This window comes from Thalassophryne amazonica, chromosome 4 (assembly GCF_902500255.1).
Source record: "Thalassophryne amazonica chromosome 4, fThaAma1.1, whole genome shotgun sequence".
Lineage (NCBI taxonomy): Eukaryota > Metazoa > Chordata > Actinopteri > Batrachoidiformes > Batrachoididae > Thalassophryne > Thalassophryne amazonica.
Window position 1 is genome coordinate 41,655,369 of NC_047106.1, and position 27,711 is coordinate 41,683,079.

General features: G+C 41.3%; 1 protein-coding gene across 2 annotated transcripts; it reads right to left on the reverse strand.

Moving 5' to 3' along the window:
- Window positions 1–92: 92 nt before the first annotated feature.
- Window positions 93–27,711, reverse strand: LOC117508105 (NLR family CARD domain-containing protein 3-like). 2 transcript variants are annotated; one of them, XM_034167755.1, is made up of 13 exons: window positions 27,537–27,711; window positions 22,868–23,059; window positions 21,811–21,903; window positions 21,493–21,658; window positions 18,183–18,330; window positions 17,118–17,210; window positions 15,521–15,873; window positions 15,151–15,354; window positions 6,654–6,829; window positions 5,577–5,850; window positions 4,768–4,983; window positions 2,061–2,541; window positions 93–542 (listed from the first exon to the last, which is right to left on the reverse strand). In XM_034167755.1, exons 1-12 carry the CDS (start codon window positions 27,560–27,562, stop codon window positions 2,167–2,169), a joined length of 2,316 nt encoding a protein of 771 aa, XP_034023646.1. In that variant the 5' UTR covers window positions 27,563–27,711; the 3' UTR covers window positions 93–542; window positions 2,061–2,166. The 2 variants fall into 2 exon arrangements, with proteins under 2 accessions (XP_034023646.1, XP_034023647.1); XM_034167756.1 differs by lacking the exon at window positions 2,061–2,541 and having other exon boundaries at window positions 95–542.

Consider the following 27,711-nt stretch of genomic DNA (forward strand, 5'->3'; position numbering starts at 1 on the left):
GAGGTTTCTTCCTGTTAAAAGGGAGTTTTTCCTTCCCACTGTTGCCAAGTGCTTGCTTACAGGGGGTTGTTTTGACCGTTGGGGTTTTTCTGTAATTATTTTATGGCTTTTGCCTTGCAATATAAAGCGCCTTGGGGCAACTGTTGTTGTGATTTGGCGCTATATAAATAAAACTGATTTGATTTGATTAGAGTAAGCGGGTATAGAAAACTGATGGATGGATTTTCCACCTTTGTTTAATAAATAAATGGCATCTGTACAAGTACTTCTAAAAACAAAACTAATTTTTTTTCCACTCACATGAAAAACATCAGGTGTGTGAAGCTCTTAGAGAGCACGCGGACCAGGGCAGGGCCGACCTGTTCAAGCCAGTTCCTCAGAGCGGGGTCCGCCACTATTGGCGGCATTCTCTGGCTTCGCACATGGATGGCACGAGCTCAGCATTCAATGCAGGTCCATAGAGTCTGCTCCAAAGGCAGCAGCCGGAGTCGTGCGGACGAAGTGCAGCCAGCCGGGGGCCAGAAGGTGTGATCTTTATCATACTGCAAATCAGAAATAATTATGAAGTGCCTGAGCTCTGCCTGGATCTGACCTCAATGATACATATTCTCTCTCTCTCACACACACACACAAAAAAAGAAATCCTCCAGAAGGATTTCAACGACCTTGGTGAAGCATTCCGCTCCCCTCTTATCTATCTGCCCTCCCCTACAGTCTGCTGTTGTAAAGGCAACTCCAGACTTCATGCACACACGGACAGAGACTGATACAAACTCATCTGCACACATGACGCACACCTCTCTCCCCACCCCTATCACCCCCCCTTTTTGTCTGAGGTTATTGGGTGTGATATGAATTGCCCTTTTAGGGATCAATAAATTTGTTTGAATCTTGAAAAAAAATTCACCTCAGAAGCATTATTTCATTATAACCCTCAGGGTGCGGTCTGGTTTTACACATTTTCAGGTCATGTTTTTATCCTCATTTCAGATGAGCCTCTGAAAAATACATATTCCAAATATAGAATAATTTTGTAGCTTTCCCATGTTTGGTGTGATTCTCACAATCTCCCCATCATATCTCATTTGAACACTCGCCCACACCGCACCCACACCACATTCCATGCTGGACACCTTTTCCATGCTTTCTGGCTAGAGCCAAGAAAAGACTTTCTGGAGCAATGTCGCATGCAATTCACAACTTCAACAGGAAAATCGGAAAACTGAATTTGTGTGGGAAATTTTAAATGTTATAAAAATTGACAAATTGTCTGTTTATAGAATTTTTAGTGTATATTTAGGACTTAGTAAAGTATGCACAACCTTGTTATATAAAGAGTAACAAACCATGACAGTTACACTTTAATAAACGTTCAGTCTGTCTTTAAATGTTCACCTTCTGTGAAGATTGAAGTGTGTGATTTATGTGTTGCTGTATCAAAGAAAGGGCTGCTACACATGTTAACGCTGCTAAATACATCATTAACGTGCATGTTTTCATTTCATACCATGTTCAAAGGCACAGATCGGGCCCTAAGCCAGACAACCTGAATCCAAACTGCAACAACGTTCTCATGGAAATATGAATTTGTGGAGCATGAAAATTTTAAACAAACAAAAACACTCCCTTAAAAAAAGCCATTTTTGTGTGATGTTCACAAATATGGAATGCCCTTTGACACATCCATTTCAGATTCATCTCTTAGGCAATATAAAGGTTTTATTAAATTTAGATGTTAGTTCATTTTAGTTGCTGCAAGTGCAACCAAAATTAATTGGTGTGATAATAAGGTGGATGTGGTGACATGCGGCACCAGCATGCACTCCAGGATCTGACCTGACACGAGTCATGTCACATCTTATAAATCTAAAGTTTCACATTATTGGTTTTCAACCTTTTAACTACTAAGTATTTAATTGAAGAGGAAAAATTCATAATATCTAAATTAAATAATGGCTGAAGTATTAAGCTGCTTACAATATATAAGGATTCTGAGTATAAAAACCAAAATCAAGTCTAACAGAAAATTTTGAAGTTGTCAAAGTTATGACGCCACTTACTTGAACATGTGAGCACGTTGATCACAAGTTCTGTCAGGGACTGAAAACAACGGAGTTCATCCAAGTTCTAATTGTCATGTACACGCCCATAAGGCACTGCGGCAGCTCACTTATCCTCCTGAGTCATCTCTCTGAGGCACTCCTTTAAGTTTGACACTGGTGCCCCTGGATGTTCTATGGTGTTCTCCAGGAGCTGCGCCGCCTCCTGCAGCCCACTCACCACTGGCTCATTGTGAGGGAACAGACATCCTCCCAGCAGACTGCTCGAGCAGTCCGAGTTAAACATGCCGCACAGGAAGCGCAGGAGCATGTCGTATTGGCCCGGCGAAGAGGCGTTATACAGCTCCAAAGCACTCTGGATAAGGACTGCTGCTGGCTTGGAGTAATCCTTAAACTTGGACTTGCGGACTGAACTAGAAACCAGGACGTTTGTGGACTCCGTGCGGAACATCATGAAAACATACAAAGCAGCCATGAACTCCTTGAGGAAAGAAGAATTAGAGCTGTTTTTAGATTAGATTAAGAAGCACCAGAGTCAACTTTCAATGTGATCACTCCTTGTGGTTTTTTTTGGGTGAGGTTTGCTCCCTAATATCAGACCATCTGTGATCACCTGAGGTTAAGGGTTAGTACAGTAACATCTGAAATCACCTTCTTGATGTTTACCTCAGCAAAACACCCTAAAATTCTTTACGTTTGTCTCAAAGTGATGAGACAAACGTCCACAAACCAAAAGATGGAAGGAAGAATGAACAGATGGCAAATATGACGACAGAGTCCACTTGCTTTCCAGACCCCAAATGTAATTCCTTTCACCGCCGAAGTGTTGGCAAATATGTGAGAGACTGTGTCCCAACATTTGGACAAATAAACTCAAACCTATTAAGAGGTAGATGTGCAACGTGCGCTCAACAGTCACACAATTTCACAATGTTTATTATTAAAATGTACATCAGTGTTGGCTAGACAGACCACAGAACTGGGCCTGGTTTCATAAAGTAGTCTAATCTTTTAGTCTATTAAACTTTCTTAGTCAACTACGGTTAGTCGCCCAACATTACTGAATTGAATTAATTTATTGTTATTGCACAAGAAGCACAACAAAATTCAAACAGCAGCCCTCGAAGACAGTGTAAAAATTAAAGTGCGGTAAATGCATAAAATAGATAAAAACAATTAGAAAAAGAATGACAAAAACATATTGCACATTAAATTACTCTGCAGCATTCAGGGCAGTGTTTGTCTAATCTCTGTTTCACATCAACTGCAAAACTTGTACGAGGTCTGTCAGGAAAATGGCTGAGTGACTGCCGCTTTGCTGCATCAAAATTTTTTCAGAAACTGTAAGAGACAGCCAGGTGGAAACCATTCGGAAAATTCACATGACTTTCGGTGAAAATCTTATGGGCATCACACAGATTAAGGAGCATTACAACCGGATTAAAGACGGCCCACAGCGGCTGAGGGTGCGCCGCGCTTCGAGCGGCCATCAACAGGCTGAAATGACCAGATCATTTCCAAAGTGAAGGCTGTGTTGATCCGGGACGTCGTCTGACTATCAGAGAAATGGCAAGAGAGGGGGACATAGCACTTTTTCGGCACATTACACTGTTACAGGCGATTTTGTAATGAAAGACGTGCGGCGGAATTCGCGCGTCAGGACGGAGCCGCTAATGGCGCAGAACAAAAAGCACCTCCGTGTTGGAAGTCTCAAAATTTGATGCAGCGCTGCTCCAGCCATTCAGACATTTTCCTCACAATGAAAATCTGCCGAGGGGGCTGGACCACTCCTCCCACAAAGCGTGCTCACAGGCGAATGATGCAACCGACAGGCGTGAAAAAACTCACGCATGCGCACGAAGGTTCAAGCTTGGCTGATGCAATCACACGTGATTCAAATCCATAAGGTTATTGCAAAAAATAAAAAGGTCCGATACTTTTCTAACAGACCTTGTAGATTAGCCATTTTATGTTAGTCAATGATTTTCACGGGCATAGTGGTCTTGCGAGCGCTGTTGCCAAGAAACGCCTCCAATGCACGACAGTTTTGTTTACTTCCTGGTTGCTCGTCATGAACGATCCAGTCTTTATTTCGTTAACTGGATTTATTAACATTTATGGATACATGCGAACTGCAGAACGTGCTTAGCTCTTAGCTTAGCAGTTTTTCTTCTTCACTTCTGCCAAACCTTTTTATGCACACAACGCTGCTCAGCATAACAGCAACACCCAGTGGCTAATGTGAGAATTGTCACAAACACATCAGGACAGTCGTCTGCTACAACCATGGCCAAAAGCAGAGGAAGCTCTCCTTTTGGAGGAATACAAGCGATATGGGGGTGCTCTTGAGTGTTCCATCAAGTGTTGCTACGATCGTCACCATTTTTTGAGGTAAGAGACTGAAGGTTTGTCAACCAAACTAAGATTAGCCTCCTCTTTACCAGGCTAAAAACTTTAACAGGTTTAACGGGGGTAACGCGAAACTTCAGCCGACTAAGGGCTTTGTACAATGACTAACGTCAAAGTATTTCTCAACTGAGTGAATGTATTCGGCTAATCAAGATTAGACTGGTTTATGAAACCAGGCCCTATCACGGCCCAGTTTAGCGCTTTGAACTGAAGCATTTAGCCTTGATGCTTTACGGGACACTAAGGTGTCAAGCCAGCAAGCAGACCTGAGGATCTGACAACAAAAACAGGTTTGTACCTGGAAGGTGCGGTCTATGAAGCAGAACCTCCGGGTCCCGTTCGAGGTGCTGGTGGGGAGCTCAGTGCACAGACCAGAAAACACAACCACCTCCGTCAGCTTCAGCCCAATGTCCTTAATGTTCTCCTCAAAGAACACGCTGGTTTTCTTCTCCAGCATCTTAAAGGCCATCTTCCCCATCAGCAGCACAGTGTTTTTATCATCAACGGACCAGTTCTGTTTGGAAACAGGAGTTCCACATGAAGCAGTGCCTTAGTCTCAGCTTTAGTACAATTAAAAGCCATGAATGCACTGGTGACATTTACTATAAATTTTGATGTGTCTGCATCGTTCCAAAACAGACAATTGATTCATTCATGTTTTGGAAGCAGGACAGACAAACCCAGACACTAAAATTCCTCACTCAGCTTCTCAAGCGTTACACAGTATTCAGTGATTCCAGAAAGTGTTCAATAAACCTTTTACCTATTATAAACCTATTTAAATACTGAATATGAATTAGTGCAACAAATGAGCAGCAGCTGGAAGAAGAGTGAGAAACACCACCAAAATAAAACAAAGCATCAAGAGGCCTGGCAGGCAGGGGTGGTGGCCAAGTGCTTAGTGCACTTGGTTTCAGTGCGGAAAGTTCCCGGTTCAAATCCCACCCTTGCCACATTACATGGAGAAATGTAGAGTTAAACAAGTAAAACTTGTGCTAATTCAAAATGCGGATCCACCTTGGATTTGCTGTGGCGACCCCATGTGCAAACAAGGGAGCAGCCGAAGGGTCCTACCATCAAGAGGCTTGGCATACTGATGGAACTTACCAGGTTGTTTTCTCGTTGTCCAAAGTAAAACTGCAGCTTCCGATTGGTTTGGACGATCAAAATGCTGATGTAGAAGGGTGTCACCCTAGGAGGGTTCCCCCCGTAGCCTCTGCCGTGGAAGCAGCGTTCAAAAACAGTGGCCACCATCCAACAGACAAAAGGCTGGCGACAAAGACTTTTTAGTGTTGGAAGTCGCTTATAGTGTTCCACCACCTTATCTGCCGTGTCTGTGTCGCTAAAACGCCTCCTCAGGTAGTCATCTTTCATCTCATCACTGGAGGAAAAGAATTTAAAGTTATTATATTTTCCAGACTAAGTTGCACATTTATTTTTGAAACCTATACTTTATAGGAACTCAAGAAAAAACATTTTGCAACAATCTGGAAACACTATTCAGTCAAAAAGTAGCCTAGAATGCATAGGTCAAATATCTTTAATGTTGTGCTCCTGATTTTTGTGTGCAGTTGCACCCCTATTTTGTGACATAAGTCACATCATGAGTCACAAATTAGTCAAAAATAAAATGTGACTTGTACTCTGGAAAATACAGTACTAGAAACAAGTCCAGTCAAAAACAATTTGTAAAGTGGTGCAAATTTATTTCATTCATTTAAGTGAAATATTGAAGTATTCCACATACGAATTTTGTGTGCACATGAGGTTTAATCCATTGTTTGTTAATCAGAATTCAAAGATGCTTTTGTTTAATCTGGTTTATCAAAGTTCATCAAAATGTAATTGGTCTTCATTATGTTCCCTTTTAATTTGGTGAAGTGTAGCATGATAGCATTTACTGTTTTGGAGTTATTGTGTTAGCAACCCTTACCAAAAAGTAGTACATGCAAGTATGTTTCAAGTATACTTCCAGTTTACTTTTTATATACTTATCAGTACTATTTTTTGGTAAGGGAAAAACAACAACAACAACAAAAAACACTAGAAGGGATAATCTCATCTATGTATCTCTTCAACCACTGCATATTAGAGGCTATAAACCTCAACTTTATCAAAGCTTAGGAACCACTCAAAACAAAACCAACAAACAAAAAAAAAAACACAAATGCATAACGGATGCACCTAAAGCCTTGTATTTCTGTGACAACGTCTATATATCCAGCAGGTATTTGCGAGACAGCTGCCCGTCTCCCTAGGATCCAGACACAGGCACCAGGAAGTAAAGTGCCTCTGATGAGATTTACAATCAAGACATCGGGGTGTGCTGGGGTGGACCCGCTGGTTACTTCTGGAGCATTCTGAAGAGAGAAAGCAGAGAAAATCAGATGGAGCTTCATATTATCATTTATTGAAAATGCAGTTAGGAAACACTCACAAACTCAGAAATAAATTGTGGAAGAAAAACCATATACGACAAGTGTCATAATTCTATACAAAGTAGTAGAGAAGCTTCGACTGGACTGGGTTGCTTGACGCAAGGACGTTTCGCTTCAAATCGCAAAAGCTTCCTCAAATAAAATTCTTGTCTGACTTCTGTCTATGACTCTTGTAGAGAAGAATAACAGAAGCCAGCAACAGCTGGAGTTTTAAACCTAACCAGACCCCTCCTACCGAAAGGCAGACTGCTATTGGCTAGTGACTAACAATTGCTCTGATTAGCACCTATTGTGCTGTAGTTAGCACCCTCCTAACACAGGGCAGCTGTCCCTCCTAACGATGGGACTGACGCCTCTCCTGCCGACTCTCCTGCCGACGTGAATGACTCACTACCATGAACAAAAGACTGAAACTGCTTTGACCTGAGTACCCCATTGTAAACAGGGGACAAAGCGTGTGTCAGACCCCCTCCCCGGTTAAGGCTGGTTTTCAACTGTTTCACATACAATGCTTCTTTCACTCCCCTCTCAAACCATTTCTTTTCTCTGGCTACGATTTTAACTTCCTTGTCCTTAAACGTGTGGTTAGTGTCTTTAAGGTGGAGATGAACTGCAGACTGAGGTCCACCGGCACAGTCTCTGCGGTGCTGGTATAGCTTTTTGTGCAACGGCTGCTTAGTCTCACCTATGTAGTGTTCGTTACAGTTTTCCTGACATCTGATAAAATACACTACATTGCTCTGTAACTACGGATCCTGTCCTTACGGTGAACTAATTTCTGTCTCAAGGTGTTAACAGGTTTAAAGTAAACTGAAATTTTGTGCTGTCTGAAGATCCTCTGCAGTTTTTCCCCTACTCCTGCTAAATAAAAATACAAAGTACACGAGTCACTGTGTCATTAACAGTCAAACAATCAACGCTAAAAGTCTATTTACAGCAGAGAAAACAGTTCCTGCTCCAAACTCTCCCTGCCAAGGACAGCCACACATTCACTCTGCATTCTTGTGCATATTTTTTAATAATAACATTTAAAAACAACAACTATAAAATAAAAATCCAACAAGGCTTCAGTTTTAGAAATCTATAAACTTATTGTAACTCATTTATTTATGCTTCCACACAAGTGCTAAACCCTGTTTAAGGCATGTAGAGTATTATTACCATGTTGCAGCAAAACAGCCTTAGTAAGCAAGTGGCTTCTCCAATATGTTCCTTTTATTAAGTACATGGGTACTATTGTTTTTAAACATCTTGTACTATGCCTTGAAAGGATCAGATACTGCAACAATGACAGATCTAAATGGTCCAGTTTGACAAACTCTTAATATTGTATACTTTTATAAATCTTAATCATGGTTTTCTTTTCAATTTACTTCTGAATTTCTTTTTACCTGAGGCCAAAATATGGCCATCGGGTATTGCGAAAACTTTGTGTCCGTCTGTCTGTGCTCAGCACTCTTCAAATTCACAGCGAACATTCTTGGGCAGGGGTCGAAATACATTTTTTGCACTGGTGCTAGTAACAAAAAAATTACTTGCACAAAAAAAAAAAGTTACTTGCACAACCAAAAGTCAGCATTATATATCAACCTTCAAAACTCCTCCTCTGATGTGTCAGACTATTCCTCTCTGGGGAGAGTTTGAGGGGAGAGCAGCAGCAGCAGCAGCCAGTTTTTTTTTCACGTGCGCATGCGAATGAATCGTCCATGAAGATTATTTTATTTATTAACTACACAGATGTATAATAAAATAAATGGTGACTGGTTTATAACACAATGATGACAGAGTTTGAGGGGAGAGAGATCGAGGAACCACAGCGGCAGCCAGTTTTTTCTTTTCTTTGTTTACATGTGCGTGCGCAAGCGGGACAGGAGGTCCTCAAACTGGAGCTCCTGCAGCTCCAGTTATTTGCTGCAGCTCCTGCAGCAAACAATGAAACTCCCCGAATTGGAAATGTCTCATGAGGATGTTGTGAACCCAGGGACGGCGCCGCTGGTGACGTATGTCAGCTTTCCTCAACAAATAGAGCACAGCAACTCGCTCCGTGTGTGAGAGTCATAAAACGCAGGGAAGATGAAGATAACACACTGGAAATTGTTTGTTTCCTTATTTATTCCTTTATTGGTTCATTCTACTGGTGCTTATAGTTGATAAAACTTGGATAAAGTTACTTGCACCAGTGTTAGTGCAGTATAAAATTACGTTCACCGCTCAAATAATATGTGCACAAACTAGCACATGCACGTACTAATTCAACCCTTGTTGGGACACAGACCTTGGACAAGTTCAAAAAATGGCTAACCATTACAGATTCTAAGTGATCAAAAGGTCACATTCTGTTTCCTATTTTTATGCTCATATGGCCGAGGGTACTTCAGTATTGCATTCTGTGTTTATTATGCTCTGCATTGAACCACTTCACATTGTGTTGAATCAATGTGAGCTTTGTTCAACGTATGCCTAAAATAATAAAACATATTTGATATCTGTATGTGTGTCTGTACAACCCCATTTCCAATTAAGTTGGGACATTGTGTGAAATGTAAATAAAAACAGAATACAATGATTTGCAAATCCTCTTCAACCTATATTCAACTGAATACACCCCTTACCAAAAAATAGTACTGATAAGTATATAAAAATTAAACTGGAAGTATAGTTGAAACATACTTGTATGTACTACATTTTGGTAAGGGACCACAAAGACAAGATATTTAATGTTCAAACTGATAGACTATTGTTTTTGTGAAAATATATGCTCATTTTGAAATGGATGCCTGCAACACGTTTCAAAAAAGCTGGGACAGGGGCAACAAAAGACTGGGAAAGTTGATAAATGCTCAAAGAACACCTGTTTGGAACATTCCACAGGTGAACAGGTTAAGTGGAAACAGGTGAGTGTCATGATTGGGTATAAAAGGAGCATCCCCAAAAGGCTCAGCCATTCACAAGCAAAGATGGGGCGAGGATCACCACTTTGTGAACAACTGCGTGAAAAATAGTCCAACAGTTTAAGAACAATGTTTCTCAACATTCACTTGCAAGGAATTTAGGGATTCCATCATCTACAGTCCATAATATAATCACAAGATTCAGAGAATCTGGAGAACTTTCTACACGTAAGCGGCAAGGCTGAAAACAAACACTGAATGTCGTGACCTTCAATCCCTCAGGCGGCACTGTATTAAAAACCAACATCATTGTGTAAAGGATCTTACTACGCAGACTCAGGAACACTTCAGAAAACCATTGTCAGTTAACACAGTTCATCGCTACATCAACAAGTGCAAGTTAAAACTCTGCCATGCAAAGCAAAAGCCATACATCAACAATATCCTGCCGCCTTCTCTGGGCCCGAGCTCATCTGAAATGAACAGACGCAAAGTGGAAAAGTGCGCTGTGGTCTGATGAGTCCACATTTCAAATTGTTTTTGGAAATCATGGATGTCGTGTGTCAGAGCTGAACCTTGTAAAAGAGACAGCTCAAATTATTGCAGAGAATAATCAATCAATCAATCAATTTTATTTATATAGCGCCAAATCACAACAAACAGTTGCCCCAAGGCGCTTTATATTGTAAGGCAAGGCCATACAATAATTACGTAAAAACCCCAACGGTCAAAACGACCCCCTGTGAGCAAGCACTTGGCGACAGTGGGAAGGAAAAACTCCCTTTTAACAGGAAGAAACCTCCAGCAGAATCAGGCTCAGGGAGGGGCAGTCTTCTGCTGGGACTGGTTGGGGCTGAGGGAGAGAACCAGGAAAAAGACATGCTGTGGAGGGGAGCAGAGATCAATCACTAATGATTAAATGCAGAGTGGTGCATACAGAGCAAAAAGAGAAAGAAACACTCAGTGCATCATGGGAACCCCCCAGCAGTCTAAGTCTATAGTAGCATAACTAAGGGATGGTTCAGGGTCACCTGATCCAGCCCTAACTATAAGCTTTAGCAAAAAGGAAAGTTTTAAGCCTAATCTTAAAAGTAGAGAGGGTGTCTGTCTCCCTGATCTGAATTGGGAGCTGGTTCCACAGGAGAGGAGCCTGAAAGCTGAAGGCTCTGCCTCCCATTCTACTCTTACAAACCCTAGGAACTACAAGTAAGCCTGCAGTCTGAGAGCGAAGCGCTCTATTGGGGTGATATGGTACTATGAGGTCCCTAAGATAAGATGGGACCTGATTATTCAAAACCTTATAAGTAAGAAGAAGAATTTTAAATTCTATTCTAGAATTAACAGGAAGCCAATGAAGAGAGGCCAATATGGGTGAGATATGCTCTCTCCTTCTAGTCCCCGTTAGTACTCTAGCTGCAGCATTTTGAATTAACTGAAGGCTTTTCAGGGAACTTTTAGGACAACCTGATAATAATGAATTACAATAGTCCAGCCTAGAGAAAATAAATACATGAATTAGTTTTTCAGCATCACTCTGAGACAAGACCTTTCTAATTTTAGAGATATTGCGCAAATGCAAAAAAGCAGTCCTACATATTTGTTTAATATGCGCTTTGAATGACATATCCTGATGAAAAATGACTCCAAGATTTCTCACAGTATTACTAGAGGTCAGGGTAATGCCATCCAGAGTAAGGATCTGGTTAGACACCATGTTTCTAAGATTTGTGGGGCCAAGTACAATAACTTCAGTTTTATCTGAGTTTAAAAGCAGGAAATTAGAGGTCATCCATGTCTGTATGTCTGTAAGACAATCCTACAGTTTAGCTAATTGGTGTGTGTCCTCTGGCTTCATGGATAGATAAAGCTGGGTATCATCTGCGTAACAATGAAAATTTAAGCAATGCCGTCTAATAATACTGCCTAAGGGAAGCATGTATAAAGTGAATAAAATTGGTCCTAGCACAGAACCTTGTGGAACTCCATAATTAACCTTAGTCTGTGAAGAAGATTCCCCATTTACATGAACAAATTGTAATCTATTAGATAAATATGATTCAAAACCACCGCAGCGCAGTGCCTTTAATACCTATGGCATGCTCTAATCTCTGTAATAAAGTTTTATGGTCAACAGTATCAAAAGCAGCACTGAGGTCTAACAGAACAAGCACAGAGATGAGTCCACTGTCTGAGGCCATAAGAAGATCATTTGTAACCGTCACTAATGCTGGTTCTGTACTATGATGAATTCTAAAACCTGACTGAAACTCTTCAAATAGACCATTCCTCTGCAGATGATCAGTTAGCTGTTTTACAACTACCCTTTCAACAATTTTTGAGAGAAAAGGAAGGTTGGAGATTGGCCTATAATTAGCTAAGATAGCTGGGTCAAGTGATGGCTTTTTAAGTAATGGTTTAATTACTGCCACCTTAAAAGCCTGTGGTACATAGCCAACTAACAAAGATAGATTAATCATATTTAAGATCGAAGCATTAAATAATGGTAGGGCTTCCTTGAGCAGCCTGGTAGGAATGGGGTCTAATAGACATATTGATGGTTTGGATGAAGTAACTAATGAAAATAACTCAGACAGAACAATCGGAGAGAAAGAGTCTAACCAAATACCGGCATCACTGAAAGCAGCCAAAGATAACGATACGTCTTTGGGATGGTTATGAGTAATTGTTTCTCTAATAGTTAAAATTTTATTAGCAAAGAAAGTCATGAAGTCATTACTAGTTAAAGTTAAAGGAATACTCGGCTCAATAGAGCTCTGACTCTTTGTCAGCCTGGCTACAGTGCTGAAAAGAAACCTGGGGTTGTTCTTATTTTCTTCAATTAGTGATGAGTAGTAAGATGTCCTAGCTTTACGGAGGGCTGTTTTATAGAGCAACAGACTCTTTTTCCAGGCTAAGTGAAGATCTTCTAAATTAGTGAGACGCCATTTCCTCTCCAACTTACGGGTTATCTGCTTTAAGCTGCGGGTTTGTGAGTTATACCACGGAGTCAGGCACTTCTGATTTAAAGCTCTCTTTTTCAGAGGAGCTACAGCATCCAAAGTTGTCTTCAATGAGGATGTAAAACTATTGACGAGATACTCTATCTCACTTACAGAGTTTAGGTAGCTACTCTGCACTGTGTTGGTATATGGCATTGGAGAACATAAAGAAGGAATCATATCCTTAAACCTAGTTACAGCGCTTTCTGGTCCCAACCCTGGATAGTCACGGTTTGGAGGATTTAAGAAAACTGGCCAGATTTCTAGAAATGAGATCTGCTCGATCCAAAGTGGGATGGATGCCGTCTCTCCTAACAAGACCAGGTTTTCCCCAGAAGCTTTGCCAATTATCTATGAAGCCCACCTCATTTTTTGGACAACTCAGACAGCCAGCAATTCAAGGAGAACATGCGGCTAAACATGTCACTCCCGGTCCGATTGGGGAGGGGCCCAGAGAAAACTACAGAGTCCGACATTGTTTTTGCAAAGTTACACACCGATTCAATGTTAATTTTAGTGACCTCTGATTGGCGTAACCGGGTGTCATTACTGCCGATGTGAATTACAATCTTACCAAATTTACGCTTAGCCTTAGCCAGCAGTTTCAAATTTCCTTCAATGTCACCTGCTCTGGCCCCCGGAAGACAACTGACTATGGTTGCTGGTGTCGCTAACTTCACATTTCTCAAAACAGAGTCGCCAATAACCAGAGTTTGATCCTCGGCGGGTGTGTCGTCGAGTGGGGAAAAACGGCTAGAAATGTGAACGGGTTGGCGGTGTACACGGGGCTTCTGTTTAGAACTACGCTTCCTCCTCACAGTCACCCAGTCGGCCTGCTTTCCCGGCTGCTCGGGATCTGCCAGAGGGAAACTAACGGCGGCTAAGCTATCTTGGTCCGCACCGACTACAGGGGCCTGGCTAGCTGTAGAATTTTCCACGGTGCGGAGCCGAGTCTCCAATTCACCCAGCCTGGCGGAGCCTCCAAAGCTACGAATAAGCTACACTTATTACAAGTACCATTACTGCTAAAGGAGGCCGAGAATAACCACACGGAAACACTGAATTTTTTTGCTGATAAGGGAGAGCCGGCGAGCATGACCCTCGTCACTGTCCGTCAGTCAGCTCTGAATTGCCCACCCACTCCCTTCCTGAATTTATTGAAGCAAAGTTGCATACAGACACACTGCAGAAAACAATATACAAAACATAGTGGCGTCTCTCAGTCAATTCATTGATGTGAATTTGTATCACTTCTTCGCCTCGGGTGCCTCACGGTCTGTTCTCAGACAGATAGTAATTGTTTTCAGAAATGAAACACAACAGCGGCAACCTTGGGCTACTGTACAGGCTGCGCTGTTCCCTGCCCAAGGTCGTTATGTTAATTAAAATGTACATCTGTGCTCAGCAAAAACAAGGCTTACACTCTCACACTCTTCATGTAAGCAAAAGGTAATTTTACAGTGTGAGCAATTCAGTGATTAACTGGGAAAGTAATATTAAGTGAAATCACACATATATATGTATATACAGAAGACAGAATCAAAGACAGGATCAAAGACATTAATCATTGATAAGTATCTTTAAAATTCTTTAACATCGTGTCCTCCGGACAAAAGAGGACAAAGACCATCCAGATTGTTACCAGCACAAAGTTCAAAAGCCATGGCATGGGCACACCATCAATGCTAAAAGGTACATCCAGGTTTTGGAGCAACACATGCTGCCATCCAAGCAACATCTTTTTCAGGGACGTCCCTGCTTATTTCAGCAAGACAATACCAAGCACGTGTTACAACAGCGTGGTTTCATAGTAAAAGAGTGCGGGTACCAGACTGGCCTGCCTGCAGTCCAGACCTGTCGCCCACTGAAAATGTGTGGCACATTATGGAGCGCAAAATATGACAATGGAGACCCCGGACCGTTGAACAACTGAAGTCATACATCAAGCAAGAATGGGAAAGAATTCCACCTACAAAGCTTCAACAATTTGTGTCCTCAGTTCCCAAATGCTGATTGAGTGTTGTCATTGTGGTGTATTCAAATGAATACAGGTTGAAGAGGATTTGCAAATCACTGTATTCTGTTTTTATTTACATTTTACACAATGTCCCAACTTCATTGAAACTGGGGTTGTGTGTGTGTGTATATATATATATATATATATATATATATATATATGGATAGTTTGGAAATTTGCTGGATTCTATTCCTAATACTAATCCTTCAGTTTGCCATTTTAAACCATTTTCTTATACATTCACTGCTTAAACAGGTTAAACAAGGACATTCATAACATAAATTGTATGCACTCATTACAGTTACAGATGCAGTGTTTGTGTTCAATGACAAGTACCTTCCAGTCCAGAGCAGCTTGATAACAATCAAAGCAGTCCATTATGATCAGGAATTTACAGTCCTCTTCCTCCAGATACTTCATGTTTTTGCACTCGGGGTAATAATATTCTATCACTTCCATCAGGGACAACTTCTGCAAGGAACAGTTGTTTCGAAGAAGGGAGAATTTGCGGAAGGAAAGCTTGAAGACAAATTGTAAATCCTGAAAAATTAATTTGAAGATAATCACAATAAGAACGCACTTTTCAAAGCAGATCTCATAGTGGTAATAGACAGGCTTATAAGCGTAGTTATGTTGTCCAAAATGCATCAATTTTATGAACCTGACATGTCGACCGGGTGCACACTTAGTTTCCACCATAACTCACCCTATTAGCATGCAGTTCCGCCCAATCTAGGCAGAACTTCCCCACGGAGACAGACATTCCAATCCCTGGAATTCCAGTGGTCAGCACAGTCCTCACCAGCTGACCGCTGTCCTTCTGTAGTCGGAAGAGATTGTTCACACTGACGAAGCTATCGGAACTGGGACCCTGGGGAGGTGAAGGAGGGTGTGGCTGGAGCTCATGCGAAGGGTCAACTCCTCCAAAACTACAAGTAGAAATTTGGGGCTCGACGTAAATCTTCTCAAAAAGATTCTGCTTCCCGGCTTGAACAACCCCCTCACGGATGACTTTGTGTTTCCTGATCAAGTACTGCTTCAGATGATAACGGATCAATGCTGCCGATGGGAAGAGATAAAGACAAAAGTAATACAAACAGTCTCAGCATCACCAAATTTCTCCTTTGGTAGGTTCATGTTGCTGCACATTTCAACACTTCAACTACGAGCTGACTGATAATCAAATAAATGCAAGCAAATTGCAATTTAGCAAACTGAATTTTTTTTTTAGGTCCTATAAATGATTTAGTGCCACGTGATGTCTCACTAATGCCAACAGAATCTCGGACCAAAACATTGGCTTCACTTTGACTACTTGTTTTTCTAGAGTTTGCATCATAAAACGTTATGCTTGAGCTCACGAGGTTTGAAGGAAGGTCAGCTTTACGCAGACATTCATTCATATATTACCGATTTGTTGAAAAGTAGCAATTATTTGTGTGTTTCCACCAACAGAACTCAACCTACTTCTAATATCATGAACAATCACAAGAACCATCCAGTAACTGGCCTTCTCGGCAAGTCTGAAGACCCACCAGGCTCCTGCAACAACGTATGCAGTGACTGTTTCAGCCACAACATAGTTTCTCATTTCTGCTTAGCCCATCAATTCAATTCCATTTATTTTGAGATTGCTGCAAGGCCCTTCGTGTGATAAGGGCTAAATTAATCCACCTGCTGAGCAAGCACTTTGCCAATAGGCATTATATGCTGTCAGGGAGAAACCACAAGCAGACCAGACTTAGTGGGGTATCCATCTGCTTTAACGACACTATCTATGATAAAATAAATCAAAGCACAACAAAGAATTGCCACACATGCTAAGACAGAAATGTTGCAGTTAAGTGGTCTCAAAGACCTATGGCTTGAATCCTTGCTAGATCACTGGTACCTCCTCGCCGGTCATTCTGATGCCTCTGCTATTCATTTCTTCTGCTCTTGTTTTGCTCATCTGGCATGGAGATTGCTGTTGTCATCTTCTTCCAGGTACGTCAACATCAAACCCTTCTCAATGTTTTTATCAAGAATGCTCAGAAGTGCCGACTCAGAGCAGGAGGTGACCACACACCCCCAAAAAGCCCTGAAAAATCCCCTTTCAGGCAGTTCATAATCCCTGAACTGCCGTGCAAATTTTTGCAGTGGAAACTGGCTTTATGGAGCATCGTGAACGCAAGTTTAAGGGTGCTGGGTATGGTCGAAACTCTGGTTTAAAGGGGTTAACTATGACATTTCAAAACACTTTTCTCCATCATAAAGTTCCATGGATAAATTAAATAATTTAATCTGGCCCAGAGTTCACTTGCCTCTGTCACACTGCTTCTGAAGTTGTTCCGCCTGTGGTACTTTGCTGACACTTTTTAAGGTATTTATTGTGTTCAACAGGGAACGGTCCGGGCCTTAAAAAGAAACAGAAAAAAAAAAGAAGACGCTGTCACGTCACAGGTAACTTGATATCAGTTGCAGGGCTGTGAAATGAAAATTGTGAAATCCGAGGAAAATTTGCAGGGGGTCTGGGGGGCATAGGCCCATGAAAGTCTACATTAATAAAAACTCATTTATATTCTTGTGTAAATTCATGTAAATCCATTCAAAGCCACAATCTTTTTTCCAATGAAAGAAAGTCCAGATTAATGAAAAAAAGTCACATAATCTTGTCTTATCCTGTTTGAACAGCACAATGTTTATTTTCCAGAGAGAGAAAAATTCTTACCGTGCTTCCTGATGGCACAGTTTACTTTTCCCTTTTCTTTTATCTTTCAGGTGTGTTCATGAATCCAGCGACAATTCCACAGATTCTTGTCCTTATCAAACTTTTTCAAACCGTCTTTCTCGCCATCTTCTCTCTATCCGACATCGGTCCATGACACAGACGTGCTGCACAAGTCTTCTTTTAAAAACTTTAGAGCTCTAAAGCTTTGTGATGTTCACATGATACGTTTGGCTTAAGCGTCACGCAGGAGACTCACAGCATCGCCGCAGCAACCAACCAGTCCCGCTTTACGACAACTGTCGCAACAGCCAGGCTTTTTTCTCCTCGAAACTCCGCGGATCCGAGGATACTGATTTGTATCTGTAAGATCAGTGTCTGCAGACCGCCGCAGTCTTGTAAGACTTGCACAATGTCGTAAAAAAAAACAAAAAAAAAAAACACTTTGCGATAGACATTTTAAAAACTCAGCGACGATCACAATTACAGAGTAAAACACTAACACCCACCCCCCGATGATGAAATCTGTGGAATTTCACAGATCCGCTGAGTTTTCACAGCCCTGCAGGTGTCTTATACTTGTAGCTACACTGTCGCTATTTAAGAACGTAATGCAGTGTTGATTCAATAATACTCTGACTGTATCAACAGAGTTTCTTACCAATGACCTCCATTATCTTGTCCACTAAATCCAGTATGTCTCCGTCCATCACCTGTGTCAGGCTGACATCTGGCTGCCACTGCTGAAACCGCATCTTAAATAGCATCACCTCCATGCTGTTGAGCTCCTTCAGAGTATTCAAGATACTCTACATAGGATAAGAAAAGTACAAATTAAAATACTGTCACCCAAAAATGTTGCCGACACCTCTATGTCACAAAATAAAGACGCATCAGCCCGTCATGTTTCAGTAAGTTTGTCAGCAAAAGTGTTTTAAACTATGCACTTTAATAAGCATCACATCAAACCACCTGCATGAGTCCAATTTAGTAAATCAAATATGTACAACTCCAATTCCAATTAAGTTGGGACGTTGTGTAAAATGTAAATAAAAACAGAATACAATGATCTGCAAATCCTCTTCAACCTATATTCAACTGAATACACCACAAAGACAAGATATTTAATGTTCAAACTGATAGACTTTTTTGTTTTTGTGCAAATATTTGCTCATTTTGAAATGGATGCCTGCAACACGTTTCAAAAAAGCTGGGACAGGGGCGACAAAAGACTGGGAAAGTTGATGAATGCTCAAAAAACACCTGGTTGGAACATTCCACAGGCGAACAAGTTAATTGGAAACAGGTGACTGTCATGAGTGGGTATAAAAGGAGCATCCCCAAAAGGCTCAGCCATTCACAAGCAAAGGTGGGACGAGGATCACCAGTTTGTGAACAACTGCATGAAAAAAATAGTCCATCAATTTAAGAACAATGTTTCTCAATGTTCAATTACAAGGTATTTAGGGATTCCATCATCTACAGTTCATAATATAATCAGAAGAATCAGAGATTCTGGAGAACTTTCTACACGTAAGCGGCAAGGCCGAAAACCAACACTGAATGTCCGTGACCTTCGATCCCTCAGGCGGCACTGCATTAAAAACCAACATCATTGTGTCAGTTAACACAGTTTGTCACTACATCTAAAAGTGCAAGTTAAAACTCTACCATGCAAAGCATTGTTAGTGCCACCATCTCTGAGCCATACAACATAGGTGCTCTCATGACTGACTTGTAGACTTCATCCTGTGGCTGATCAGCTTTATGCCTCTGTAGTTACTGCAGCTCTGCACATCACCCTTGTTCTTAAAAATAGGAACCAGCACACATCCCCACTCCTCAGGCATCTTCTCACATTCCAAGATTTTATAACACAATCTAGTTAGAAACTCTACTGCCATCTCTCCTAGACATTTCCATGCCTCCACTGAAATGTAATTTGGACCAAGTGCCTTTCCACTCTTCATCCTCTTCACAGCTGCCCTCACTTCATCCTTACTAATCTCTTGTACTTCCTGATTTACTCTCACCACATCATCCAGCCTTTTCTCTCTATCATTTTCTCCATCAGCTCCTCAAAATATTCCCTCCACTTTCTCAGCACACACTCCTCACTTGTCAGCACATTACCATGTGCATCTTTTACCACCCTAATCTGCTGCACATCCTTTCCAGCTCTTTCCCTTTGTCTGGCCAATCGGTACAAGTCCTTTTCTCCTTCCTTACTATTCAACTTCTTGTACAGCTCGCAATATGCCTTTTCCTTCGCTTTTGCCACTTCTCTTTTCACCTTACGCCGCATCTCCTTGTACTCCTGTCTACTTTCTTCATCTCTCCGACGATCCCAAAACTTTTTCGCCAACCTCTTTCTCCTTATGCCTTCCTGGACCTCTTCATTCCACTACCAAGTCTTCTTGTCTTCCTTCCACTGTCCAGATGTCACACCCAGTACTGTCCTAGCCATCTCCCTCACCACATCTGCAGTATTTTTCCAGTTTGTCCAAAACTGTTTCTCCTCCACCCAGTGCTTCTCTCACCTGCTTACTAAATTTCACACATCTTCCTCCTTCAGCTTTTACCATCTGATCCTTTGTTGATTTCTCACTCTCTTCTTTTTCTTTACCTCTAAAGTCATCCAACAAACCATCATCATGTGCTGTCTAGCTACACTCGCTCCTCCCACCACCTTACAGTCTCCAATTTCTTTTAGCTTGCATCTCCTACAAAGAATGTAGTCCACCTGTGTGCACCTTCCTCCACTCTTATGTCACACTGTGCTCCTCCCTTTTCCTAAAGTAGGTATTCACCACAGCCATTTCCATCCTTTTTGCAAAATGAACTACCATCTGTCCTTCCACATTCCTGTCCTTGACACCACATCTACCCGTTACTTCCCTCATCACCTCTGTTCCCTTCACCAACATGCTCATTGAAGTCCGCTCCTCTCACCCATCTTTCATGCTTAGGCACACCTGTGGGCATATGTGGGGCATATGCACTGATGATATGGGGCAACTGTTTGTTGTGATTTGGCGCTATATAAAAAAAAAAAAATTGAATTGATTGATATTCATCATCACCCCTTCAACTTCCAACTTCACACTCATCACTCTGTCAGACACTCACTTAACCGCCAACACACTCTTAACATACTCTTCCTTTAAAATAAACCCAACACCATTTCTCTTCCTATCCACACTATGAAACAGCAACTTAAACCCACCACCTATTCTCCTGCTCTGACTTCCCTTCCATTTGGTCTCTTGCACACACAATATATCTACCTTTCTCCTCTCCATCATATCGGCCAGCTCTCTCCCTTTACCAGTCATACTACCAACATTCAATGTCCCGACTCTCACCCTTTGTGATTTTTCTGGTGTGGCCAGGGTTTGAACCAAGGATCCTCTGGTCTCAAACCCACCACTTAATCATTAGACCATCACCTCCCCAATAGGCATACTGGACAAATTTAATTATAGCTGTTGCAACCTAAGAAAAGCACAGCTCCCTTTTAAATGGCTTTCCTTCCTTTAACATTTTTTTTTGTTTGTTTTTTACCTGTAGACACATGTTTAATCCTCATCATAAATGCCCACATTTGACTGTTCAAAACGTGAGTTTGAACATGGACATTAGTGTTGTATGATTCAGTACAAGAAAGTATTAATACTGTATACATTCTTGTGAATGAAATTAACACAGTGTTTGGAGCTGGGGTAATTTGATAGAAAGCTGAATTAAAATCAAAGCTGCCCATGACAACCAGCTGCACATAAACCATTTCAATGGAAGTATTTAAAGTGGAATGTGACATGAACTACCAGTGTTCTGCACAATACAAATTCTCAATGACAAAATTTAGGAAAAAGGATGAATAATTTATCAGTGAAAATTACATGCAATTTTATTATTTTTCACCTGGTTAAGGTAAAAGTAAATAAATGAAAATCAGGCCAAGCACAAACCTTGAAAATATGAGGCATGTCCTGTTCTGGGTGGAAGCTTCCAGGCTGCCCATTTTCATCCATCTGTGACTCTTCCTCTGGTTCAGGGGGCTCAGGGGGCTCTGGGGATGTAGCTATCAAAATTTCCTCCTGCTCCTCTTCCTGATCACACTGCTGATGATCATGTCTGTGGTTGTCAAAATGCATGAGACAGGGAGAAAGAAATTCTGAATTATGACCAGTCTCCCCCTCGGCTAGTGGAGTAGTTTGTTAGTATTGTAGTTTGATACCACTGAAATTTCTTCTGTGCTTAGTGTTTAAAATCTATGTGACTCTGACCTGGTGTCTATGACAACAGCTTGGGGTGGTTTGGTCTCTTGGGTGGTAAAGGTGTACAAGGTCTCTGGAGATTCTGAGCGAATCCGTCGCAACCTGGACAAAATGAAGAAAAAAGAAAAAAAAAATTACTTTAACCTGAAATCTGCTATTTCATAAAATAACTTTTCTTTTAAAACTCAAGCAGTATAATTTAACATGAAACAAAAGGGTCAATGTTGTGTTCAATCATCACGCTATATGTTAAAGATTAAAGCAAAAAGGTTTTAATGTAAAAACAAGTGGAAAACTGAGAAAAAAACGTGTATAGTGCTAACAAGCTTATATTTCAGTAGGTGCAGAACACTGTGACAAACCATTGCTGCTGTTTTGAAATACAGCCATTGCACTGCAGAGATGCTTTGACCTTGACCAATTCAAGGGGACAGCTTGCCAACTGTCTTTCCTATTGCTTATTATGCAATTGCAGCATCGTTTTAAATCTAAAATATACCGATAATCACTTTTCACCTTCTAAAATCACCCAACATAATTTCTGGTTCCTTCATTTCCCACAACATACACCACCTTTAAACAATGACAACAATAAAAACAAATCTTGAACACCTTCTACTGGCTTTCCACTCACTGACCTCAACACTGACCTCAACCATGTATTGGGGTCTAATCTTACCTCCCGTCATGGCATGAACAAACAAAAAGACTGTTGACTTATTCATTGTATTTTAATAATTTATCACTCATGCGCACATTGCAAGATGAAAATTCAGTTAATCGTGCAGCACTAATGCCTGTACTAATACCCGCATTAACTGATAGCAAGAGAGACCTCAACCACCTTAAGCCCGCCCTTTTTTTCCCTTTGGACCTGATATATGGCTTTTCTGGAGCCTAAATGATGGAAATCCATCATATCAATGGAGAACTTTAAACCATGCGCTAATCATACCCAGACCACACCCAAACAAATGCATCTGTGTGGAAAAAGGTTTTGCGTTATTACATTTTTGCAAAATATATTGCTGAGAGGATGCAATGTAAATCCAACAAAATACCGTACCCTGTAGACTGGTGAGCAGTTGTTGGACGTTGTAGTACTGCAACTTTTTTAGGTCCGACCTCAACAACCCCTGTCTCCATTTCCTCTTCTTTTTCCTCCTCCTCATCATCATCACTCTTCATTGAGCCATAGCTGGAGAGTGGCCTCTTCCACCCGTTCCTGTTTATCTCTTGGTCATTCCTTCTGAGGATGCTAAGAGAACAAATTTAGTGTGAGTGGAGCTCGGACCATCATGTGACTCAATGCTTCCATGTTGGCAGCATGAACAGGATACAAAATGAATGACTATCTTAACAGTGTGCTTTAGTTAGAAGTTTGTTATTTTAATCACGGGAAAACATTCACCAAGTTTAAAATCACATGAGAACAAAGTCTGGCATGGTGTTTGCCAGGACAACAGGATCTCGACTTGCCTGCAGAATATCAGCCTCAAAAGCACAAAGGCATGCAGCTTTGCTGAGCTGCAGCTGTTTTATCATCTTTGCATTCTCAGGAAGATTACAGCTGATTGCAGGATCAGCTACAAGAATACTGCCATGGGAGAATGTCCAACATCCTGGTGAAATCAGCTGTACACAGCTTCTCAAAGCAGCCCCTAGCAGGATCCAGTTATCGGCTATCAAGAGATATCCACCAACATGTATCTGAGCATGTTTGCCTCAATTTTACAAGATCCTGGCGTACTAGTTTGCACTATTGCCTCACTGGGAGTAGCTCCCATGTTCACTTCTGAGCTGGCTCTTTCTGTGTGGCGTTTGCAAGTTCTCCCCATGTTTGTGTGGCCCTTTTCAGGGTGCTCTGGTGTCCTCCCACTTCCAGAGACACGCAGGTAATAGGTGAACTGATAACTCTAGGTGTGTGCATTTTTGTTAATGTCTGGCAGTCTGCCTGGGTGAACCATGACTCTTACCCAATGACCACTGGCATAGGCTCCAGCCACGCATGACCCTTAAACTAGAATAAGCAGGTCCTGAAAATGGATGGATGACTGATGTTTACAATGAACCCACAGAACATTAACATGGGATAAATCTCCCTAAAATTGCTGTAAAATATTTTATGTCAATTATACAATAACTGCACAGCCAAACAGGTGATTAGCAGTATTATAGTAATCAAGGAAGTTTCTCTACCAGTACTTTGTTGGGCTAACAGCATGTTTACTGCAAAAACTATTTGTATATGGGACTATGCAAGCTAAATGCTGATGATGTGTGTGTCCATATCGATCAAACTATCTATGTGGGTGTATATACCTCCCCTCGTTTTGCCAAGATTCATCACAGTGGAACTGAAAGGCCAATGCATACTGGTGTCACCAACCGAACGGTCCCCTCTAAAAATTGATCTGCCCTGCCCTCACTGCACATGCATCTGAGACTGACTCTCTACACCCAAAGCAATTAAAGGGGATAATGTGATTATTAACCATCAGATGACAAAGTAAAACCTCTTAAGTCATTCTAAAGTTAGTTTTAAGCAGAAACAGAGGCTATATTTGCTTCATTTCGCTACTGACGCAGACACAGCAGTAGCACATCAGTAGCACATCAGACACAGACATGCTGCTGTAGTGCTCTGATTGGTCCCCCATCTTTTATTATGACATAATGCTGAATTTACGTGGAAATTATTGTTGGAGTAGAAGATCTTCATGGGAATTCAGCTGTCATCCATCCTAACAATGTGACCTACCCACCGAAGTTAGAGAAACTAAGTGGGCAAGTCAGCGGCACTCTGCATCTTACGCAGCATAGCAAACATGATCTCATCATCACAAACTTCAAGCAAATCAAAAGTTCAAAGTCTACTGGCAACACCTTCGCTTGAAGCATTGGCATCTATCATCTGAAAGTGCAACCAGAAAAATGTCCTGTCCACCAAGACGATGACTGGTGCTGATGAATCTTAGACAGATCATCTTCTCATATGCCTCAAGAGGAGCCGTGGACACTGCAAAACCATCAAATGCTTCAACATTGTCTAGATGGATATAAGTCCTGCATATCATACAGAGATCGGATTTGTATTTGCTGTTCCAATTTGTCTCACAGTGTAGACTGAAAGCTAACGTGGGGTATGTCTGGATTTCTAGGTCTTTCTGCAAGTATGTCTTGTACAACAGAACTGTTTTTCTGACAAGAAATATCTTAGTATCATCAAGTAAACAACCTCTGGTGAACCATTAAACACCACAAACCAGAGTGAACCTAAGACTCTCCCTTGTGATATCCCACTGAGTTTGTTTTTTGAAAAAGTCTGATTAACTCCAGTAGCTTCCCTTTCAATATCAATCAAGTTTCAGCAGGAAGAGGTCATGAGGGACTTATCAAATCACTGATTTCAAGCCCATCTTCCATAAACAGCTGTAATACTGTGAAATACTGTTTTAACACGATTGCATTGTTTTCAATTTACTATAAAAACAAAGACCTTCAATGTCTTTTTTTCACTTGGGATCAGCGCAGCAGATCAGAAATGGATCTGCATGTTGATTTGCCACAAGTTTTATGCTGATGCAACATTCACATTACATGGAGAATGGTCTGGGGTGGCTTTGAACCAGGAGCCTTTCGCTCTGAACACAAGCGCAATAACCACTTGGCCGCCACCCTCACAAATCCATACCTGGGCTTGCGCTGGGAGACATGCCCAAAATACCCCCATCCAACAGAACCAGATCCTTGCTTCCTTCCACTCAAACAAATGGTATAGCTTTGGAATATAGACCTGAAGGTGGGGTTCAGGATACACCACCTTCAGGTCTATAAACTATGGATGCATACAGTGAATCTGAAAAGTATCCACAGCACTTCACTTTTTACACATTTTGTTATATTACAGCCTTATTCTAAAATGAAGTAAATTAATTTTCTCCGTCAAAATTTTACTCACAACACCCTATTACATTAACATGAAAAAAGTGGGGTTTTTATTGCAAATTTATTAAAAATAAAAAAAACAAAGGACACACACCTTTGCTCAATACTTTGTTGATGCACCTTGTCAGTAATTTCAGCCTCAGGTCTTCTTGATTATGATTCCACAAGGTTGGTACACCTATCTTTGGCAGTTTTGTCTATTCCTCTTAGCAGCACCTCTCAAGCTCCATCAGGTGGCTGGGGAGCATCGCCACACAGCCATTTTCAGATCTCTCCAGAGATGTCCAAATGTATTCAGGTCTGGGGTCTAGCTGGGCCTCTCAATGACATTCACAGAGTTGTCCTGAAGCCACTCCTTTGATATCTTGGCTGCGTGTTTAGGGTCATTGTCCTGCTGAATGATAAACTGTCACCCTAGTCTGGCGTCAAGAGCACAGTGGAGCAGGTTTTTCATCCAGGACGTCTCTGTACATTGTTGCATTCATCTTTTTCACAATCCTAATAGTCTCCCAGTTCCTGCCACTGAAAAACATCCCCACAGCATGATGCTGCCACCACCATGGTTCACTGGGGGATGGTGTCTGGTTTCTTCCACACATGACGCCTGGCATTCACGCCAAAGAGGTTAAATCTTTGTCTCATCAGACCACAGAATTTTGTTTCTCATGAACTGAGAGTCCTTCAGGTGTTTTTTTGGCAAACTCCAGGTGGGCTGCCATGTGTCTTTTACTAAGGAGTGGCTTCCATCTGACCACTCTACCATACAGGACTGATTGGTGGATTGTTGCAGAGAGGATTGTCCTTCTGAAAGGTTTTCCCTCTCTCAACAGAGGAATACTGAGCTCTAACAAGATGTGACCGTCAGGTTGTTGGTCACCTCCCTGGCTAAGAGCCTTCTCTCTAACTGCTCAGTTTAGACGGATAGCCAGTTCTAGGAAGAGCCCTGGTGGATCTGAACTTCTTCCATTATAGCTGATGGTTGTCACTGTACTCATTGGGACCTTCAAAGCAACAGAAATGTTTCCGTACCCTTTCTCAGATTTGTGCTTGAGACAATCCGGTCTCAGAGAGCTATAGACAATTCCTCTGACTTCATGCTTGGTTTGTACTCTGACATTGCACTGTAACTGTGGAACCTTATGTGTAGAGAAGTGTGTGCCTTTCCAATCACCTTAATTTATTCCAGGTGCACTCCAATTAAGTTGTAGACCACCTCAAGGATGATCAGTGGAAACAGGATGCATCTGAGCTCAATTTTGAGCTTCATGGCAAAGGCTGTTAGTTAATGTGATTTCTTTGTTTGTTTTTTAATAAATTTGCAAAAAATCTCAACAACAAAAAAACCTTTCACATTGGTCATTATGGGGTATTGTGTGTAGAATGTTGAGAAACATTATCCATTTTTGGAATAAGGCTGTAACATAACACAGAAGTAGTGTAGCGCTGAATACTTTTCGGACGTACTATTTAACGTGGGTAACTAATAAAAGCACCTAAACGTATTTCCCTAAGGGCCCACGGCATGTGTCTCTACACATTCCCAGCAGTACCGGTTTGGTATCTTGGCTGTGTGAAAGGGAAACGAACCCGGTGTCAATGACTCAGCTCACTCAACACTTATCCCACTGGTCACATAGTCCAAAGGACAAACCGGGTCTGCCACTATAATTATTTGAAAACGACATGTTTACTGAGCTAATGTCAGACACAAGACGAAGAAGGTTTACTGTACTGTTAGTACATGAGATTTTCGAAAAGAAACATGTTAAAAAATAACTTTGTCTAACCTTTCTACTTCAGTGTCTGGATCCATGGAGCACAACGTATAGCGAAAAAAAAAAAACGCCCCTTTAACGTTTAGCTTTCAGGCAGTCAGTCCACTCGAACAATGTTCTGTTCTTATATCAATACAGGTTTACGGGAACTAATATTATTGAAGCATTTTTTTTTTTTAAGAAACAG

What these genes read in the sequence shown, in the direction of transcription:
- LOC117508105 (XM_034167755.1), bottom strand. Translation starts at nt 27,562, where the DNA reads ATGGATCCAGACACTGAAGTAGAAAG. An exon ending in CCAGACACTGAAGTAGAAAG is followed by an intron (nt 23,060 to 27,536) that starts GTTAGACAAAGT and finishes TTGTTCTCTTAG; the next exon opens with CATCCTCAGAAGGAATGACC. An exon ending in AAGCTGCTCTGGACTGGAAG is followed by an intron (nt 6,830 to 15,150) that starts GTACTTGTCATT and finishes TTCTCTCTTCAG; the next exon opens with AATGCTCCAGAAGTAACCAG.